The sequence below is a fragment of the Dromiciops gliroides genome, chromosome 3 (assembly GCF_019393635.1).
Source record: "Dromiciops gliroides isolate mDroGli1 chromosome 3, mDroGli1.pri, whole genome shotgun sequence".
Lineage (NCBI taxonomy): Eukaryota > Metazoa > Chordata > Mammalia > Microbiotheria > Microbiotheriidae > Dromiciops > Dromiciops gliroides.
Genome location: NC_057863.1, coordinates 520,193,715 through 520,212,662, shown reverse-complemented (window position 1 = coordinate 520,212,662; position 18,948 = coordinate 520,193,715). Strand labels below are relative to the sequence as shown.

The 18,948-nt window shown below is 36.6% G+C and overlaps 1 protein-coding gene across 1 annotated transcript in view; it reads right to left on the bottom strand.

Moving 5' to 3' along the window:
• ARHGAP42 (Rho GTPase activating protein 42) overlaps positions 1-18,948 on the bottom strand; it is a 401,124-nt gene that overhangs the window by 300,374 nt on the left and 81,802 nt on the right. The window contains exon 2 of the mRNA XM_043997378.1: positions 6,847-6,942. Coding sequence (XP_043853313.1) covers positions 6,847-6,942 — 96 coding nt within the window. The remainder of the gene's footprint in view (positions 1-6,846; positions 6,943-18,948) is intronic.

Below are 18,948 nucleotides of genomic sequence, written 5' to 3'. Positions count from 1 at the left end.
GGACATCAGCCAGCAGACATGAAGGTGGGGAAGTCACTGAGAGGTAGGGGACAGAGTAAGCAGTACCAGGCCTCACCTCCATGACATAATGGAATGTTTAAGAACCACTGGCCCAGGAAGAGGATGGGATGGTAAATATAACTAAACAAAAATAATTTTTGCGACTAGAAAAAGTTAACTGCAAGGTTTACTAAAAAAACAAGGATTTTGACTTATGAAGTCATAGTGGCAGGGTCCAGAATGAGATATGTTTTTGGGATGTGGTCAATGTAAAAATTTTCCTTGACCATGAAAATTTGTTACAAAAGTTTTGTTTTTCTTTTCTTTCTTTTTTTTTTTTTGGGGGGGGGGTTGGAAACATTCTTTTTTTGTTGGTTTTTTTTTGGGTTTTCGGGGTTTTTTGGTGTGAGGCAATTGGGGTTAAGTGACTTGCCCAGGGTCACACAGCTAGTAAGTGTTAAGTGTCTGAGGCCGGATTTGAATTCAGGTCCTCCTGACTCCAGGGCTGGTGCTCTATCCACTGCAACACCTAGCTGCCCTGGAAACATTCTTAATAGAAAAAAATTAATTTAATTTCTGAAAAAATCAAGTAGTGGCCCTACACTGGTTGTTACCATATGTGGTATATGCTTTCACATGTATGTGAAGAAACTACTTATTTGTTCTATAGTCCAATGTTGTAATGTGGCCAAACCCCACCAAAAAAAGTGCAGAAAGGATAAATTTCACATACAAAATAGAAAATGAACTTTGACTAATAATACTTGTTGCTCACTTTCTTGAAACTTCCTCTACCTGATCTGTTCATATGACCACACATAAAGTGAAATGCAAAACATGGAACTGACAGAGGCAGAATACAATGGAAGGAGCCCCGAACAAAGAGTGAGAAGACCTCTAAATATGTCAGTCATTATTGCAAATATTCACAGAGTTAGGGGGAGGGGGGAAACATGCTTTTGCCTGAAATATACAAAAGGAGTTAATGTTTTTTCATCTGGATAATCACGAAGGTTTCCCATTCTGTTAAGTACAAGTTATATATTGTTGGCCTCTGAGCTTTTACATTTTTCAAGTGTCCATGGCAGTGAGATCCCCACCTAAAAATATTTACAAGGAAATTGACTCTCCCTCTTGGTAAATGTTTAACCTTCTGAATACATAGCTCGTACAGTCCAGGAGCATTTAGATTGAATTTTTCTACACCAGAACATTGTTTTCTTAATTCAGAGCTATAAATAGATCACTTAATTCTTAACTAGATTAAAAATGATTAATGCAAAGCTGTTTTATTTTTACTATGTTATTTTTAAAGCCCACCCCTGACAATATACACTCAAGATAGTTTATACCAATTATCAATTTTTATAAACATTGGCTAAAAATCAAGGCCAACCCAAAGCCTGAGCTAATAAGGCAATAGGGCAGGTGTCCTAAAATAGTTTCGTTTTGTTTTGTTGTTTTTTTAATCATCTTCATAGGCTCATGTACCTTACAAATATTCGCTTTGCTCAAGGAACCAAAAGACATAGGGCCAAGCCTGGTTAAAATTTACGTAGAAATTGCAGCAAGTAAATTTAAGTACAAGCAAACCAGAGTTAAGTCCCACACCAAGCCTTTTATAGATGGATAGAAGATATGACTGTATCTAAGCAGGTAGCATTTTATTAGAGGAGGGAAATTGGTTACTAGAAAGACTTAAGGCCTGGGGCCTTGTGGTTTCCTCTGCTTTGTGCTTGTTGTTTCATGTGCTTGGCCACATGTCTAGGATTACAATAAAAGCTCACATTTAGACTTCACTTTTACTTTCAAAGCACTCTACAGACATCCTCTCATTTTACCCTCATGATAGCCTTAAGCAGTAATGCATTGTAGTATTATTCCCATTCCAGAGGTAGGGAGATTGAGGTTCTAAGTCTAAATGAGTAGTCTGTCCAAACCTTCTGAATGTCAGAGCTGACACTCAAAACTAACCCTTCTGATTAAAAAGACAGTGTTCTTGCCACCACACTGTGTTTCATGATGTAACTAGGGTATGCTGAACAGGACTTCACCTTAGGATGGGAAAATTTGCCCTATTCAGAGAATTTGAAGAGCTGTTGTGCTGACTCTAAGGTGGATCTGTGACTTGATACTTATTAGAAGACAGTCAGAAAAGAGGTGAGATCATTTTGGAATTATGCAAATAAAGCGACTAAAATGTCACTTTGATCCAGAAATTCCACTGAGTCAATATACTCCCAAAAAGGCCATTAATAAAGAAGAATAGTCAACATAAGCCAAAATATTTATAGCATTACTTGTTGTGGTAACAAAAAATTAAAAACAAAGTAGATGCCTATCAGTTGAGAAACTGCTAAACAAATTGTGTTACATGAACATAATGGAATATTACTGTTCTGTAAAAAAACTGAATATGATGAATACAAAGAAGTACTGAAATACATATATACTCACACAATGATCACAATAATATACACGGAAAACAACTATAAAAACAACAAAAAACAAAAGTGAATGTTACAAAATTACAAAGAACAAGCATTGGTTCAAGGAGATATAGGAAGACAATCTCATCCACTCTTCTGCAGAGGAAAGAGGTCCACAAATGTAAAACATTGCCTACTTTTTTCAGACTTTCTTCAATATTACTAATCATTTGGGTTGAATTTTTCTCTTCTTTTTGATTTAAAAAGAAATTCTAGCTATTGGATGATATTGAATGATTCTGAGAGAGGGAAGGGAGGGAAACAAAATCTGGTGATGCAAAAAATAAAACACAAGAATATTTTTAAAGGAAGTTGCTTTTTAATTTATATATTAATCACCCTGTGGTCACTCTAGCAATGAAACTATCTTTATTTCCCTAAATTTGTCATTTATCAGTATTAGATTCCATCTGTTTAGATTTGATCCATTTTTTTTAAAAATGGAGCTAGAACAGGCTCCTACTGGGGGACCAGCTCAACTCCCTATTCTCTAGAGAGGTTCCTCATTCAAGAAGAAGAGACAGGGGCAGCTAGGTGGCACAGTGGATAGAGCACCAGCCCTGGAGTCAGGAGTACCTGAGTTCAAATCTGGCTTCAGACACTTAACATTTACTAGCTGTGTGACCCTGGGCAAGTCACTTCAGCCCAATTGCCTCACTTTAAAAAAAAAAAAAGAAGAAGAAGAAGAGGAGACAAACAAACCAGCTGACAGAATCTGAACTTGAGGCCAGTTGAAGGCTAAACCTTGAGGTGGGGAAGCCTGGCCTTAGCCCAGTGAGCTCAGGACCAAAACAGTGGTCCTTCAGAGATAACCTCAAAATATAACTTGCTCTCCAAAAGGAAGGTATGCTACCCAGAGATCAACATTGAGGTAGGAATAGTTAAAATAGCAGGCTAATAAATGACCCATTTCCTACCATGTGGATACAGTAATATACTCCTCAGTAATAGCTTCATAGTATCCTAGAGTTCCTGTCTTTCTTTACTGTCTACCTGTACTCTAGGTCAAAGCATCTTAAACTGTGGGTTGCAACCCCATAAGGGGTGGAGTAACTGAATGTGGGAGTTGCAAAAAATTTGGCAATAGTAAAAGGTTATGTACACCTATATACACAGGGTCACATAAAATTCCTCAAGTGAAAAGGGGTCAGTAATGAAAAAAGTTTAAGCAGCCCTGCTCTAGGTAAGGCACCTATTATGTACATTTTAGCAAGTACTTGTCCTAGATATAAAAACTCCTAGTTATACCTCTGGCATGATGCTCCTTATTTTGTATTCCATGTTTTCTGCATGTTTATAGATTGTAGCGTGTCATTACAAAAAGCAAGAGAACCTGAATTAGGGGAATGTCGGCTCATATTCAGCTCATGCTTTCTAGATTGGTTTTGTTATTGTTCAGTTATTTTTCAGTGATGTTTGACTTTTCATGTGCCCATTTGGGGTTTCTTGGCGAAGATACTAGAGTGGTTTGCCATTTTTTCTTCTCTCATTCATTTTACAGATGAGGAAACTGAGGAACAGGGTTAAGTGAATTACCCAGGGTCACACAGCTAGTAAGTGTCTGAAGCTAGATTTGTTTTGTTATTGTTCAGTTATTTTTCAGTGATGTTTGACTTTTCATGTGCCCATTTGGGGTTTCTTGGCGAAGATACTAGAGTGGTTTGCCATTTTTTCTTCTCTCATTCATTTTACAGATGAGGAAACTGAGGAACAGGATTAAGTGAATTACCCAGGGTCACAGAGCTAGCAAGTGTGTCTGAAGCTAGATTTGAACTCAGGAACATATTTTCCTGACTTCAGGCCGAACACACGTGACTTTGGGTAATCCATTTCACCTGTCTTGGCCTCAGCTTCTGTAACTATAAAATGCAGTAGTGCCTTCTACAACATGGTAACTGGAAGCAAAGTGCTTTGCAAACTTTTAAGTGTTATACAGAAGACAGTCCTTCCTATTGTTATTTTAGAATCAAGTAAAAAAAAAACATAAGCAACTAGCTTTGTAGATTTTTCAATTATCTCATTCTCATTTTATGGAATTCAGCTAGAATGGGACAAGTGACTAGAATAATAGCTAACACTTATATAGTGCTTACTATATGACAGGCTATTAGCTAATAGCTCTATGGCTATTATTCTTTTATATTTAATATTCCATGAACATGTAGATAAAATGCCTGCATTTCAATAACTGAATAAAAGTTTTAGGATGTAAACTAATCTGTAGACTCACTGAAAGCATCTCTGGGACAACTCATGTAACAGATAAGACAAGAGGGATAATAGTCACTTCATCATGCTTTCATGTAATTTTTTTCTTCTACTAGGTTTCTAAATAGTTTGTCGGCTGAGTATACAATACCTGTGAAAATGTTCTTTATGGATTTATTGTTTATTATTATTATGTATTATTAAATTACTTCTCATTTAGTCTGCTAAACTAAACTGTAAATTCCTTGAGGCCTGAACTCTTATACTTTTATGTATTTACTATGATTTCTTGTTATCTCAGGGGGAAGGACTTAAGTCTTCCAGAGGACTTGGAGACACCTTGAAGAGTATAATGCTAACAATTCAAACATTTATGGAGGTAGAGACTAACAAGAAAGAAAGTTTGGTAGAGAGAGAACTGGAAATTCATGAAGGGCATAAGGCATTGAGCAGAGAGTCCAAGAAGGATCAAAGGCAAAGAGGCAGATTAAGTGAGAATAGAAAAGGAAGGAAAAGATGATAAATTACAAGGTTTTCAAATACATTATCTGGGAAGGACTAGAGGCAAAAAGGCCCAATCATATATTGTAGTGAGAAATTAGCAACAAGTTAGGAAAATCCAAGGGATCAAAATTCTAAGGCCAAAACAAGAGTCAACAATACCAGATAACCAGATAATGTTTAAGGAAGCAAAAACAAAACAAAACCCTCACAATTTTATCACACATCATTTTTTGAGAATGAATGTGTGTTAAATGATTTGCATTGTTTAGAAGAAAGTTTCTACACAAATACGGTACAATTGCTATGATAAAGAAGAGAAAAAGTCTGAAGACAGCCACCCTTACATTCTATACTGTGACCTTGAAAGAAAGCTGCTAGACTCCATGAACTTTGTGCAAACTATTCCCACTTGTAAAAGTCTGAATTATAAAACTTGATGCAGTATCTTTAAAATACTGTCAACCCTTGACCTAAGTCATCTATGAATATGGTACAGACTGCCCTAGATCATGTGCAAATAAATCTTTCTTAGGACCTAAAAACATATATTGAATAATATTAGTGAGCATTTACTGAACAAAATACTGAAACATTTGTATTAAATTTCATAAGTTCAATTTAATACTATTTTTAACTTTGATACAACTTAACTAAATTAATAGATATTTAGTTCAAAAACAATAAAAATTAACTTTTAGAACCTTTCGTTAGGGAAAAAATAGTATGATTTCATTAACTAGAAGGCTGTTTCCTATATAAGTTTTTAAAGTCATATGTTATCTTTCAATAACTTACCTATTTGGAAAGTATGCTATTATACCACTCCCCAAGTATACATTATAGGTATATGCAATAGATGGAGAGAGAGAGAGAGGTAGAGAGATAAATAGTTTAGAGAGAGAGAGAGTACATATATACATACAGGATGTATGTATATGCATGTATATGTACAGACATGTGTATAGGTATGTATATGTGTAAGCATGTGTGTGTGTGTGTATTCTCTGTATATGTGTGTGTACTCCTTATAGATAAGTATGAATGCCTCATGAAACTCTCCTTTTGAGAGGAGATTCAAAATACTACCTTATAAAAAATTCCATCAGATAGCAAATAGTGTTATAACAATGTTCCATTCTTCTTGTTTAATACCATAACTGTTTCATTTGTCTCCTTCCCCACTAACTTACAAGTTTCTATGGTAAGCAACCATCACATTTAATTTACCTGTTCAAAGACCAGTAGAACTTAATACAGAATTATATATCTTTTAGGTATCTAATAAATGTTCCTGACTATTAATGATTGCTTCATTCCTTTAAGGGAAGAGACAGAATATATTACCTCACTTTTTTCAGAAAGGAAAATCAGGTCATGGAATAATCACTCTGAGATTTGCCCGTGGTCATCTGGAGGAAGCCACTGGACATAAAGAATCAAATTCTTTGCCTCCTTGTTCAGTTTATGACAATGGCTCCCACAAAAATGACTCAATTCCTCCATACTGTTTTGTCTATCAAAGAGAATATCAAAAGAATTTATTTGGCCCTTTAAGACTATTAATTTGTTTCAAGGAAATAAAAACCATCTTAAAGTAGACTTTTAAAATTATTACTCATGGTTATAAATGAAAATAGGTACTTACCAATGCTAATTTCATCATCAGTTTCAGCATCTCCAATACATTCAAACTGGAAATCTTGCAAGGACTGTGAAAATTTCTGTACTGCCATGGACAGATCTATTATTAAAAGATAAACCAATATTTGATTAATTAACTACACCACAAGAATTCAGTATTTCCTACCTCAATATTACATTTTGAAATTTACTCATGGTTCAATTAATCCTTTATGAATTATGAGTTATGTCAGATAAACTAGATTAATATATGCCAAAACCACAAAAGCTTCACAGAAGCCTCCCACCTGTTTATTAGGAATATTTTTTCAAGAAAATAAATGGTAGGTGTTAAATATAGCAAGGATTAAATAACATACCCCCCCCCTCAAAATGGTTATATAACAGTAAACAATACAGTACTAATGTGGGAGTCATTCCTGGATCCGCTGTTCAATTAAGAATAAAAATGGAAAGAGATACAGTATACAATTGAAACAATGCAGTTCTGTCCTATTACAGACCAGTTATTGGTATTTTCTTTTAAATGAGTCAAGGATGGAAGAAAGAATATATACATTGTTCTTCAGTTGTTTCAGTCATATCCAACTCTTCATGACACCATTTAGGGTTTTCTTGAGTGGTCTGCCATTTTCTTCTCTAGCTCGTTTTACAGATAAGGAAGCTGAAGCAAGTAGGGTTAAGTGACTTGCCCAGGGTCACACAGCTAATAAGTGTCTGAGGTTGGATTTGAACTCACGTTGTCCTGACTACAGGGCCACTGCATCACCTAGCTGCCCCAGAATGTAAACTTTTTGAAGATAGGAACAGTTTTAGTTTTGCCTTCCTATAAGTCCACTGACCATCACAGTCAATATCTTACAAATATGCTCACTGTATGAATACATGAATGGGGACTGTACTTTTCAAGGACCCATCTATAAATATATTCCAATATTTCAAGGATCCATGTAAACTAGCATAATAGTTTAATGAGACGTGGATAAAATAATTCAGCACTTGGGCAACCTTACGGTGAACTTCTCCCAACTTAGTGAGACTTAGTCCTCTGCTTAAAGAGACAATCTGTCTGTGGGTCTAATTTAAAACCATTCCCGCTTGGTAGAGCTATGCTTCAGTGGCACCAACTTTGACAAAAGGGGCACTTCCACACCCTGATGAGACATCAGAATAGGATTTTATTAAGGGCTCTCTAAATAAAATGTCCAAAATATTTTTTTTTAATTAAGATTTACTCAGTTTCCAAAATCAGAATCACCCTTATTATGACCAAGTATATGAATAGTCACTCTATCCCACCCCCCACAAGGGAATGTGTGTGTGAATAATGCATAATGAAAATAAGCTCAAGGGAGCCTCACTGCAAAAAAAAAAAAAAATGTAGTTCAATGAGGCAACTAGATAGCAGAGAGTGAATAATGAATTGGGCCTGGAGTCAGGAAGAACTTAGTTCAAATCCAACCTCAGACATTTACTAGCAGTGAGAATCCTGAGCAAGTCACATATCCTTCTCCTTGTCTCAGTTTCCTCAACTATAAAACAGGGATAATAATAGCACCTATTATCCAGGGTTGTGATGAGGATCAAAAAGTGCTTAGCCCAATGCCTAGTGCTACAGAAATTATTATTCCCTATGCCCTCTCCTTTTTCCAATCAATTCAAGTCATATAAGGCAATGGTGATAAGTTCCTACAATGTTCCCTTAAGGTTTATCAAATAAAGATACGTGGGAGCCAGAAAAAATGGTTGGGAGAGAAGAGGAGGCTTAGGGGGCAAAGAACTCTCTTTTTTTAATGTAATAAACATTTTTATTTATAGTTTTGGGTTCCCAAAGAAGAATTCTAAAGTGAAACATATTTTGTTTCATTCATATTAAAACAAAAATCTTCAAAACAATTTCAAAACATCAACAAGAACATACTGGCTAATATCATATGCTATGAGAACACTGAAAAGAAAACTGACCTCAAAGGTAATTTTAACCCAAAACATATTTTGGGCCAGCTATGTAACTTTTGGCAAGGCACATAACTCTTCAATGTCTGTTTCCTTACTTGTAAAATGAGCTCGGGACCACTCACACCCAGCAGGGTGTGAGGCTGCAATAGCATAATAACAGAGCAGTATGCACCAAGGAACCTGCCAAGGGAAAAGTCCTTGCTTCATTATGAAGAGATCCTTGCAAGCCCACTGACCTGTAGAATTTGAATACAACTTCAACTCCATGGAGAAAATTTGGAAGTTAAATTCCTGTCAACTTCAGGGGTAATGTTGTAGGAAAAGGACATGTTGTCTCTACCTTCTACCACAATTTCTCTTTGCTTATTCTAGGGCACCCCTTAAACCTGGCCTTAAACTTACTGTATGATGAGGAAATATGGTTTGTTTTCCTCCATCACAGAACAGGCGCAGAGCCAAAACAAAGAACCAGCTAGGTTGCATGTTAAACTGGAATTAGATAACTCCAAAAGCATTGGTACTGGGTATAATTTGGGAAAAACTGCTCACCAATAATTGGAAATTAGTTGTAATTGTTCTCGCAGTTACATAGTTAATCCTGTCTCCTGTATAGCATACCATCTGAATCTACTCTAAAAACAGCAAGGAAAAAATATGAATTCAGCCTTGAAGATGGCAGCTGCAGGAGTCTCCAAACATTGGATGTTTGGAAAAGAGTGCAAGAAAATAACATACTGATAGCAGCTGCAAAAGCCTTCTCAATGCACCACAGGGCTTAGCAACCCATGAGGAAAATCGTATATTTATCTCTCTCTTTTCCCGAAGGAGAGATGTACGTTTGCATCCCAACTGAGGATATCGCTAAGATTGTATTAGCAAAGCATAATCCTGCAGCCTTTAAGTCACCTAGTGAGAGAGAAGATTATAAATAAGAGAAGTTTGCCTCTCAGGTGGTTCAGATTACACTTGTATTTGGGAATTAAACAAAACAAAACACACACACACACACACACACACACACACACACACTTTCCCAAGATCTTGACTTTAGTTTTAAAAGATTTAAATGTTTCCTGGGTTCTTGATATTTCCTTTTTCTTTTCCCCTCTCTTTTTGGCTCTCATTTTCACAACTGAAAGGGAGTGATACTTAAGGAGCATTACTAACATTAATTATGAGAGGTATGATTTATTATGCTGTCAGACAGGGAAACTAGTTCATACTTCTAATCTTGGCTCCATCTCTGTCCAACTATATGCAACTAACAGAGCAACTGCCTTGACACCAATCACTGACTTTAAGCCATACCTCTAGCACACTGTTCCTTCACTGCACACAGAGTAAACAAGAATCCCCTTATCATCTTCCTGGACTCAGACAAAAGAATTCTAAATTATTTTAAATATGGTAATTTTAAAAATATTTTTAAATGTAACCTATATTCCTTATTTGAGAACTTAAATTTCTTTTAGGAAAAAAGTTGCTCAGTTTTGCCAATATTTTTGGCTTTTCGTTTATTTATTTGTTTGTTTATTAGTTTGCTTTTCATTACATTGGATGGCTCTTTAGAAGGTAGGGCAGAGGGAGAGAGGAACAAATTTTGGTGACATAAAATGATGCCAATTGGGGCAGCTAGGTGGAGCAGTGGATAGAGCACTGGCCCTGGAGTCAGGAGGACCTAGGTTCAAATCTGGTCTCAGACACCTAAGGCTTACTAGCTGTATGACCCTGGGCAAGTCACTTGACCCCAATTGCCTCACCAAAAATACAAACCCCCCCCTCCAAAAATGATGCCAATTACAATTTACTTTAAAAAACCTGTTCATTGAATGTTTACAGGATCACGATGAGAATTTTATTTTCCTATTCATTATTATGATCTTCATTGAATTTCAACTAAATAAAGAGATTTGGGGGGGTAAATGGACAAGGGAACAAAAATGTGACAATGTGGGAAAGTCTAGCTTGGAAGAAATTGTTCCTAAATCTGATAAGAGCAGAGGTTTGGCCCTTTTGTGTCTCTCCTGACCCATCACCCTCTTTAACTACTAAGGACCATGAATGTTGGCATGATACCCTTCTCCAAGATGTAAGCCAAAGAAAAACATCAGAGAGAGTATACCAATAAAAGCTGCTAACTGCCATGCTGTGGAGGCTTTGGTTCTTCATCACTTAATGGGAAAGAAAGCATTATAATAGAGATATTTTCCCTATGGAGCCACAGGACCACACAGCTTTCTTCCAAGTGCATAGCAAGCAGCACCCCAGAGTCCTTACCAGCCTTTCTTTTTACATGCATGGCCCAGCAGTTGGTACAGCATGGATGCCTTTGTTCACACTGTATCTTGGAAGAAACTATAGCATGTTTAGAAAACTAATCCATTAATATTTTATGTGAGATAGTTAATCTGCAGTAGTCATCCACCAAGCCACAAGAAGAAACACTGGAGTTTCACTTTATCTGAGCATTTGAAGTACTTGGTAAACATCCAGGACAGATTTATGCAGATTGACTGGTTGTACTTGTTTGGCTATCAAGTGTAGTTCATTTCTATTACTAACCCAGTAAAATGAATTTTATTGATACTTACGATAGGCGGGGCCCTCCTCATAAGGTTCTGAGAAATTCATGTTAAGTGTTAGGACCTATTCCTTTCCAACTCCCAACCCTTGATCATAACTCTCTCCTACAATAAAACATCACCTCCCATTAAACTCTGTATCATCTTCAGTCCTTATACAGTGGCCACTTAATGAGTGACTAACTGAAAAAAATCTGTAATACCTGAAACTAAGATTATGTGGAACCAAGGATGAACAGAAATCATAAAAGAAAAATAGCTAAGCAAATGATAAGCATCCTTCAAGAGTCAAAAGACCTGAATTCAAAACTCACTTCTCTCTGCCCTGTACAATGGGCAAATAATTTACCTTTCTGTGCTTCACCTTCTTCATCTATAAACCAGAAACAATCACAAGTTGCCTGTAAAATACAGAAGAGAACAGAGATCTGGCCCTTCCAACCCAGCACTCTGCAGTTGGATGGAGTGTCAGACCTGGAGTCAGGAAGAATTATTTTCCTGAATTCAAATCTGGCCTCAGACACTTGCTAGCTGTGTAAATCATGAAGCAATCTTCTTAGCCTCAGTTTACTCATCTGTAAAATGAGCTAGAGAAGGAAATGGGAAACCATTCCAGTATCTTTGCCAAGAAACCCCAAACAGGGTCAGAAGAGTCAGGCACAACTGAAACGACTGAACAACCAGAAAAATAGAAATAATAGTAACTATCTAACTCTAAGAGTGGTTGTGGGAGGGGGCAGCTAGGTGGTGCAGTGGATAAAGCGCCAGCCCTGGATTCAGGAAGACCTGAGTTCAAATCTTACCTCAGACACTTGACACTTACTAGCTGTGTGACCCTGGGCAAGTTACTTAACCCTCATTGCCCCCCCCCAAAAAAGAGTGGTTGTGGGGAAATCACTTCGTAAATCATAAAATACAAATAGAAATGTGAACTGAAATGAATGAATGAATGAATATTGCTATAAGTATTCCTATCTACAAGGTTGCTGGGCTATGCATTATAGGGGACAGGAAGTGTAAGAGTTTGGTTGGGAAGTTCATGCATATACCACTCTACAAGATAACATGAAAGTATTTAAGCTGCATTTTAAAAGATTACTTAAAATTAATAACTTTCACTAATTCAGAAGAATGTGCAAAATGATAATAATGATAACATAGTACTATATAGTTTAAAAAGTATCCTATATACATTATCTTATTTTATTCTCACAGCAACCCAATACGGTAGGTAATACAATTGCTATTATTTCATTTTTCATATGAGGAAAGTGAAACTCAGTGTGCATATCTTACCCAAAGTCATATAATTTCTCAGGTGATGAAGGCAGGACTTAATTATACAAAACCTTCTAGCTCTAAGCCTTGTGTCCTTTCTGATTATATTGCAAAAAAACTTCAAAGCATATTATACAGCTGATGCTGGAGAAGATGCAATAATCAAAAGAGGATCTAACATCCAAAGTTTCAATAGATATTTTTTAAGTCAAATACAAATAAAGATGGATCCTAAGCAGCACAGGTGGAACCAATATCCTGATAATGGACTTTGGGTATACATTTGTCCCTTGGTCTAAATAATAATAATAACAATAATATCAACTGGCATTTAGATAATAGCACTTTTAAGGTTTGCAAAGTACTTGGTATACATTATCTCATTTGATCCTCACAATAATCCTGTGAGGTAGATGCCATTATTATATTTGAGGTAGGTGCTATGAGTTTATAGATGAGCAAATTGAAGCTATGAGGCTATGTGCCAAGGTTCACAAAGTATGTGAGATGGTATGTATGTACAAGGGTATGTATGTGAGAGATGGGATTTGAATTCAGGTCTTTCTAACTCAAAGTCCATTGCTCTTGGCCACTGGGCTACCTCGGTGACTATATATAGCTTCCTGATGTTAAGGACTTTGAAGGGGTCCCCAGAACTTGTCTTTTTGAGTTGTTCTATTTTCCAGATCATTTCTCTTGTAATAAATCTAATTTTAAGTTTCATGAAGTTATATTTTCCTGTTGACCCTATAAAGCTAAATTCTGCATTTTAAGTCCAATTTCCCCACTGAATTCCATTACACAATGGAAGGGTTGTTCCTATCAAATAAATTTATCTGAAATAGTAAAATCACCTAAAGAACAATAAAGATAAAAGAAACAGAATAGTCATAATAAAAATCTAAAATGCACAAACAGAAGGATAAAAAAGAAAACAATGAGAGGATGAACAATTTTTAATCAGGCTAAAAACATAGAACTTTAAGTCCAAAGAACTATGAAGTGGAATAAGAAAGTCTGAAACATGCTTTTGTAACAGAAGGAGTTTGCATCATGGAAAACTCTGCACAGTTCCCCAAATGGAAGCCAGCCAGGTCTATTTATCCTCTTGGGTTCTAGGCCCAACTCAGGGAGCATATGCCAAATCTGCTCAAACAGCATTATTACAATGCTCTTTTCCCATAGACAATAACAGTGAAGTTCTCCAGTTTGGACTTAATTATCTCTGTATATGAAATATGATGTGAGGAAACAAAAATGGCACTTTGGAAGATGAAGTTAACAATAGGTTTAGGGTTTGACTAACTGAATATAAGAAAACAATATATGTTAGAGGCCATAGAGTTTTAATGGCAATAGGGAATTCTCTTTCTTTATTTTACCTATCATGGTTAGGTAATAGGAGGGGATGATTCTCAACTTGGCATTATACTCATTTTTTTAAATCACATAATCTGCTAAATTATGAGCTCCTAGAGGCCAAAGACAACGTCTTATTCATCTTTGCATATACTCAACTGCCCAATATAATGCTGCACATGGACAAGTTATACCGAGCACCAAACCCTCCCCCCAGCTAGTAATTTATTAAATAAATGCATAGAGCTAACAAGTAAAATACAAATAAATATTAAAATAAGCAAAAACTACTGAAAATCCTGCAGTACTCAGGATTCAGAATATTCTAACTAGGTAGCGTTACTTAAATTCGTAAGAAAAAAATCACACAGATCAATGTCAAAAAAAAAATCATCAAATTAGTTTTAACTATCAAAGTTGCTGATCTGTCTCTGATAGGGGAGTATTTTTTACCAATGAAATCACAGATCTGGATCCACCTACTTTTCCCTTCTTCCCTTCAGCAGTTAGTTCTTTTTTAAATGGTTAAAAGGCTAGAATATTGGATGGTTTAAGATCAGAAGCTGTGCACTGAATTGGAATCAAGAAGACTTAGATTCAAATCCTAGCTTAGACACTTATTGGTTGTATGACCTTGGGCAAATCATTTAAATTCAGTGCCTCAATATCCTTATCTAAGATGAGCAGGTTGTACTAGATAACTTCTCAAAAGCCTTTAAACTCTGCATCTATGGTCCTGTGATCATATGAACAAGAAGGGGAGAGGAGAAGAAAGAATATCAATAATACATCTCGATGCTTTGAAAGTATATCGTTATGGTAAGCATTAGGATAGAAAATTAGGCTTCTCAATGCCAGTCTCAGAATTCTGTTAGTCAAATATTCTTCAACCAAAGAAAAAAAGAAATGAATGTTTAAGCATGATAACTAAAATATAATTTGTTAAAAAGTTTCCACAGAGAGTGATTTGTAAAAGGAAAATGAAATTGACAGGTGAAAGTACTTCATGAAGGCAGCCTTCCTACTTCAGTGGTGAAGAACCTCATTCTCATTATGATATTAGACAGATATCAACTGACGGTATGCCCATTATTGTCCTTTCTTCTCCCTATGAAAAATGGTGGTGTGCCTCACAGGCCACTGGGAAAAACACATGCCTGCTCTCTGGCATAGTCTAAACTTTCCCACCTTGTAACTTAGATTATATAAAGCCAGCAAAGTGATCTAGAAAGAAATTGTTCAACAAGCACCTGTGTTCTCCATAGGATGCCGTACAAAGTATCAAGTATTTTAAACATAAGCATTAAATGTTCAATTTACATGTAATATGGTGCACAGCTGCAGACTTTTTCAATGTGCTGATCAGTTAGGATAAATTTTTTTTTACCTATCTAAAAAATATTATTTGTCATATGGGATAGCGCCCTGGGAGGGGGATATGGGACACATGGGATAACTACAGTGATATAAGAAACAGAAAATATCAATAAAACTTATTTTTTAAAAACATTCCCTTTGCACACACATTTTAAAAATAGATATTTAAATTGGAATTAAAGTAGAAGGGTTTTCAGTGAGAACAACGAAGTCTGGGTGTTTGAACCATCTTTAATCCTATAAATGATATGTAAATGTAGCTAGCTAATAAGTTCTAGAAAAGCTTTACTTGATAATAATAAAACTAGAAGGAAAAAAAACATTTGGCTATATTTTATCCAAAATTTCTAAAAAGCTATAAATTCCAGAAACACACAGAGATACTTCACTGTTGCAATAGCACAATTTAAAAATAGGAAGTTAGAAGAATGAAAACCAGCCTATCTTTCTACCCTGGGGAAATAAATTTTTGAATAGGATAATAATGTAATAAACCACCATATTCCTTGATTCTCTTCCTGCCAGCTTAACCCTTCCTTCAGTGGCTCTTTTGAGACATCTCCTTTTTAATGATTAATAACTCCTCTCTCTCCTCTCAGTAGTATGTCCTTGGCCACTTTAGTAAATCAAGAACCCCTCTTCCCTTAGAGAAATCTTATGTTTCATTGTGACAGATAGTCAACAATTATTTATTAAGTGCTTACTGCATGCAAAGTACTAAGAGTAAGGGATTCAAAGAAAGGCAAAAAAAAAAAAAGGTTCCTGCCCTCAAGAAGCTCACATTCCAATGGAATTATTATCAAGCTCTTACTTTGGACACCATGCTAATGTGATAAAGGGGACACAATAACTTATTAACTCTAAGGGAAATGAGATGAGCCAGGTTAACTCTAATGTCGGGTAGAAATGCCAACATGTAATTAGAATGCAAACATAAAATTCTAGGAGAGTTCAGAGGAGAAAGATTTATTTCAGGTTTGGCTTGTAGAGCTCAGGGAAAGATGGCCTGGAGCAGGGGACATCTGACCTAGATCTGAGCAAGAGAGTAGGAAGGATGCAGGGCAAAAGGGGAAAGAGAGAAAGGGAGAAGGAGAAGGGACATTTCAGAAGTTCATGCAGCATATTTTGTTGTTTTTGTTTTTGTTTTGTTTTGTTTTGTTTTATTTGTGAGGCAATGGGGGTTAAGTGACTTGCCCAGGGTCACACAGCTAGTAAGTGTCAAGTGTCTGAGGCCGGATTTGAACTCAGGTACTCCTGAATCCAGGGCCGGTGCTTTATCCATTGCGCCACCTAGCCGCCCCCACAGCATATTTTTAATATACCTGTCCACGTATGCCTGGCTATCAACTTGCCACTCAAAAAAGCACCCTGACTGCATAAAGTTCAACCTTTGGGCTCCCAAGCAAAAATTTCTGGAAGTCTTCCTGCACACGACCTGCTTCCACCTTTTAAAATATAAAAGTTTACAGAGTTCCAATAGAAACTTCATTTCTTCTTCAGCAGGATTTCCCCGCAAAGCAAACATCAAGTCAAATGAAGTCAACAAAAATTTAAGTAATTACAAAGCTCTAGGAAAAACGGTAAGCACCGGGCATACAAAGAAAGACACGAATAAGGTCCAGGCCTTCAAGAAGCTCACATTCTAAGGAAACAGAAATATGCAAATAACCATTTCCATGCCTCTGGAGGTAATATCCAAGGGTCAGAGAAAGGAGAGAGGGTGAAGGAACCAGGAAAGACTTCTGACAAAAGGTACAATTTGACCTGAAACTTGAAAGAAGCCATGGAAGCCAGAGAAAAGAAAAGAAAACATTCTGGGTACGGAGGAAGAAAGGAGAGCCTTCCAGGAAGGGAAAAAAACCAGGAATGTCCTATGAGAGAAACAGGAAGGTTATCATAGCTGAACTGCAGAATACCTGAAGGGGAGTAAGCTGTAAGAAGACTGGAAATATTTGGGAAGGGGCCAGGTGGCAGAAAGGGCTTTTAATGCCAAACATAGTATCTTATATTTGATCCTACAGGAAGTCACTAGAGTTTCCTGAGTAGGACTCATCACAGAACAGAGTCATCAGGCTTGGATTCTCAAAGGCATGTCATGAGAGCAAAGATTCCTGCAGGTCTTGCTATCCAAGCTAGAAAGGCTTTGCTAATGAGAGGAAAGATATTGTGGGTACAGAGTGCTACACCTGTAATCAGGAAGTCTGCACTTTGAAAACTACCATGACATTAACTAGCAGACCTTAGTTTCCATGTCAATAAAAGGGGGATAATCTTGGCACTGCCTATTTTTCAAGAGTCGTGAGGCTCAGATGAGATAATCTATGTAAAATGTCTCACAGACCTGAAAGCACTATTTATGACTGAGCTATGACAATAATAAGGGTTTGGTGATGGATAGTGTGTCTGTCTGTGATCTAATCACCAGTTGGTCAGCAAATAATAATTTTTTTCAGCCATTGATACTCATGAAGACCATAGAAATGCACAATTTCAGAGCTGGAAGAAACCTCAGCAGTCACCCAGTCTAACTCATTCTCCCAAAAAAAGAATCCCCACTAAAATGTATCCATTAAGTGGTCATCCAGCCTTTGCATGAAGATCTCCAGTGAAGAGAAACCTTCCACGGTAGGCCATTCCACATTTTGACAAACTCTAATTATTAGGAAACTGGGGGGGGGGGGGCAATGAGGGTTAAGTGACTTGCACAGGGTCACACAGCTAGTAAGTGTCAAGTATCTGAGGCTAGATTTTAACTCAGGTCCTCCTGAATCCAGGGCTGGGGTTTTATCCACTGAGCCACCAAACTGCCCAGAAAGCATTTCTTAACATCAAGCCTGAAATTTGATCTTTGCAACTTCACTCTATTTTTCCTAGTTCTCAAAAGGTGAACATAAATAAAGGTGTTCAGGGGTCCCAAATCAATATAACTGAGCAGAGTTCCCTCAGGGATGCTTGATACACTTAATAAGAGCAACAAGAAACATGGTAGGTGACAGCTGCAATATTACACCGGGGAAGCATCAACAGTCTTTGTTTTAGACTATGTTCAGTCTTCATGCTTCAGGAGTTTACTTTGTCCATCTAACATCAGCATTAACATTTATATAATGCACTGTTTTTCAAAGCTTTGTATAAAGATTGTCCAATTTGACAGTTTTCAAATTTCAGCTCTACTATTTGTATAACTTTGGGCGAGTCACTCATTCTCTCCAGTCCTCAGTCTCCTCTCCTGTAAAATGAAGTTCATCTCTAGGGTCACCTTCAACTCTAAATCCCGTGATACTTTTCTCTTCTATATTAAACTCTTGCCGCGAAGTCAATTAGTTTACTTATCTTACTGACTTAAATTGGGACCCAAATTTGTCCTCCTTTTCTGCTCACTAGATTACAAGTTCCTCAAGAGCAAATTCTACATGTAAACCATAGCACATAAACTCCACTGTATGTAATACAATACTACAAAGCTTGTAGTCAATAACACATTTGTTGATAATTATAATTCTGATTAATAAAAAGAAAATTATTACCAAATACCTGAAATGAATTACCAA